The sequence below is a fragment of the Calidris pugnax genome, unplaced genomic scaffold, assembly GCF_001431845.1.
Source record: "Calidris pugnax isolate Ruff unplaced genomic scaffold, ASM143184v1 scaffold490, whole genome shotgun sequence".
Lineage (NCBI taxonomy): Eukaryota > Metazoa > Chordata > Aves > Charadriiformes > Scolopacidae > Calidris > Calidris pugnax.
Genome location: NW_015091294.1, coordinates 10,599 through 13,758, shown reverse-complemented (window position 1 = coordinate 13,758; position 3,160 = coordinate 10,599). Strand labels below are relative to the sequence as shown.

The 3,160-nt window shown below is 53.9% G+C and overlaps 1 protein-coding gene across 1 annotated transcript in view; it reads left to right on the top strand.

Moving 5' to 3' along the window:
• Positions 1-1,115, top strand: part of LOC106899072 — a 16,151-nt gene extending 15,036 nt beyond the window's left edge. The window contains exon 5 of the mRNA XM_014960737.1: positions 1,027-1,115. Coding sequence (XP_014816223.1) covers positions 1,027-1,115 — 89 coding nt within the window. The remainder of the gene's footprint in view (positions 1-1,026) is intronic.
• The last annotated feature ends 2,045 nt before the right edge of the window (positions 1,116-3,160 follow it).

The window sequence follows — 3,160 nt, the reverse complement described above, 5'->3', positions numbered from 1 at the left end:
CTTGTCCACGGGGACATGTCCATGGAGAGACATCCATGGGGACACATCAATGGGGAAACATCCATGGGGACTTGTTTATGGGGGTACATCCATGGGGACATGTTCATGGGGACACATCAATGGGGAAACATCCATGGGGACTTGTCTATGGGGGGACATCCATGAGGAGATATTCGTGAGGATTTGTCCACAGGGACACATCCATGGGGACGCATCGATGGGGACTTGTCTATGGGGTCACATTCATGGGGACTCGTCCATGGGGACACATCCATGAGGAGATATTCATGAGGACTTGTCCACGGGGACACATACATGGGGACTTGTCCATGGGGAGACAGCCATGAGAAGACATTCGTGGGGATTCATCCACAGGGACATATCCATGGAAAGACATCCATGGGGACACATCAATGGGGAGACATCTATGGGGACTTGTCTATGGGGTCACATCCATGAGGAGATATTTGTGATGACTCATCCACGGGGACATGTCCATGGGGAGACATCAGTGGGGACACATCAATGGGGAAACATCCATGGGGACTTGTTTATGGGGGGACATCCATGGGGACATGTCCATGGGGAGACAGCCATGAGAAGACATTCGTGGGGATTCATCCACAGGGACATATCCATGGAGAGACATCTGGGGACTTGTCCATGGGGAGACAGCCATGAGAAGACATTCGTGGGGATTCATCCACAGGGACATATCCATGGAGAGACATCCATGGGGACACATCAATGGGGAAACATCCATGGGGACTTGTCTATGGGAGGACATCCATGACAAGACAGCCATGGGGAGACATCCATGGGGACACATCAATGGGGAAACATCCATGGGGACTTGTCTATGGGAGGACATCCATGGGGACATGTCCATGGGGAGACATCCATGGGGACACATCCATGAGGAGACACCTGTGGGGACTCATCCATGGGGACATATCTATGGGGTCACATCCATGAGGAGACATCCATGGGGACTCACTCATGTGGACCTGCCTGGTGGCATCGCAGAGCCACTTTCTGCCATTGTCATGGGATCTGGGGACGATGGTGCCGGTGGGAAGGAGACAAATGTCACTGTCACTAGGGAGAGCAAGTGATCCGGTGGTGGGACCTCCCAGAGGTCCCTGTTAGGGCCCCCCAAGCCCTTGGTGCTGGTGGCCATGGGGAGCTCTTTACCTGAGCAGGGGATGGGTGATGTGGTGAAGACCTGGTGGGTGAACACAGAGATCTGGTGGGTGGACATGGAGATGTATGGCAGATGTGTCGATCTGGTGGGTGGATGTCTAGATCTGATGGGGCAACACGAAGATCTGGTGGGTCAATACACAGATCTATGGCAGATGTGTTGATTTGGTGGGTGGATGTCTAGATCTGATGGGTCAACGTGTAGATCTGATGGGTCAACACATGGATCTATGGCAGAGGTGTCAATCTGGTGGGTGGATGTATAGATCTGATGGGTGAACATGAAGATCTGGTGGGTCAATACACAGATCTATGGCAGATGTGTAGATCTGGTGGGTGGATGTACAGATCTGATGGGTGAACACATAGATCTGTTGGGTGGACATGGAGATCTGATGGTTGGGCATGTAGATCTGTTGGTAGACACATAGATCTGTTGGGTAGACATGTAGATCTGTTGGCAGACATGCAGATCCAGTGGTTGGAGATCTGATGGGAGACACACAGATCTGATGGGTGGACATGTAGATCTGATGGGTGGACCTACAGCTCTGACAGACAGACAGGTAGATCTGGGGGTCAATACACAGATCTATGGCAGATGTGTAGATCTGGTGGGTGGATGTACAGATCTGATGGGTGAACACATAGATCTGTTGGGTGGACATGGAGATCTGATGGTTGGGCATGTAGATCTGTTGGTAGACACATAGATCTGTTGGGTAGACATGTAGATCTGTTGGCAGACATGCAGATCCAGTGGTTGGAGATCTGATGGGAGACACACAGATCTGATGGGTGGACATGTAGATCTGATGGGTGGACCTACAGCTCTGACAGACAGACAGGTAGATCTGGTGGGAGGACAGTGCACCCATGGGCCAACATGGCCACCTTCTTCTTCATCACTGGGGCAGAAGCACTTCTGTGGGGACCAGCGAGAGTTCACCCCCCCCAAGACCTCGTGGGCTGCCTGTGGGGGCTCTCTGGAGACCCACGGGCATCAACCACTGCATTTTTGGGGTCCCGGGGGCTTCTTCCAGACACCTCCCTGGGTGGTGGGACCTGCAGCCGGGCTCCTTGGTGACGTGGGCTGTGTGTCATCACTGCGGTGGCACCTTGGTGACCCTAAAAGGAAGAAGGGGATTTTTTGTTTTCGGTTCCTCTGCCCGAAGCTCTCACCTTCCTCCAGGAAGAGCTGTGCCAGCAGCTGCTCCCCGGGGCTCTCCAGCCTCCATGAACCCTGGCACAGTAGATAAATAATAATAAACATCATAATAAATACAAGAATATCCAGGAGTCCCGCTGCACACCCGAAAATAAAGGCAAATATGAAGAAATCCACCGAAGTGGCAGATTTTAGCCACAGAGAAGGGAATTGTTGGGGTTTCAGACTTCACTTCCCCGTGTTGATGAGGTCGTCGGGGACAGTGTCTCGACACTACCCTGTTTTGGAGTGATTTCTGCAAATTTGGGGCCAGAGGGAAGCTCCGAATCTCCCGTGTCCTCGCCATCCCCACGAGGGTCCCCTCGTGTCCCTCCCGAGGGCTGTTACCCCAGGGGGAAATCAATTGTTAATTATAATGATATTAATTATAATACGCGATATTCCCCCCCTTCCCCTCCCTCTCCCCAGGGCTGGGGGGTCTCTAGGGGAGGGACAGCACGATTCGGGCAATTTTGGGGGAAGTCGGGGGTGCGGGGCTCTGCCTGTGCCGCCTCGTCACGTGGTTGAAAAGCGGGGTGCGCTGTCCCTTTAAGGCGGCGCGAACAGGTGCGCGCTCGGGGAAGGGAGGGAGGGGGACACACACACACACAAGGGAAGGGCGGCGGCTGAGCGACGGGGCGAACCACCAATAGAAAGGCGGAATGAGGCAGGCGGACCAATGAGAAGGGAGAGGGGCGGGGTGGTACCTCGCTCGGCGGTGCGAAGTGGAGTCCGGGGGTTCGGTCAGTG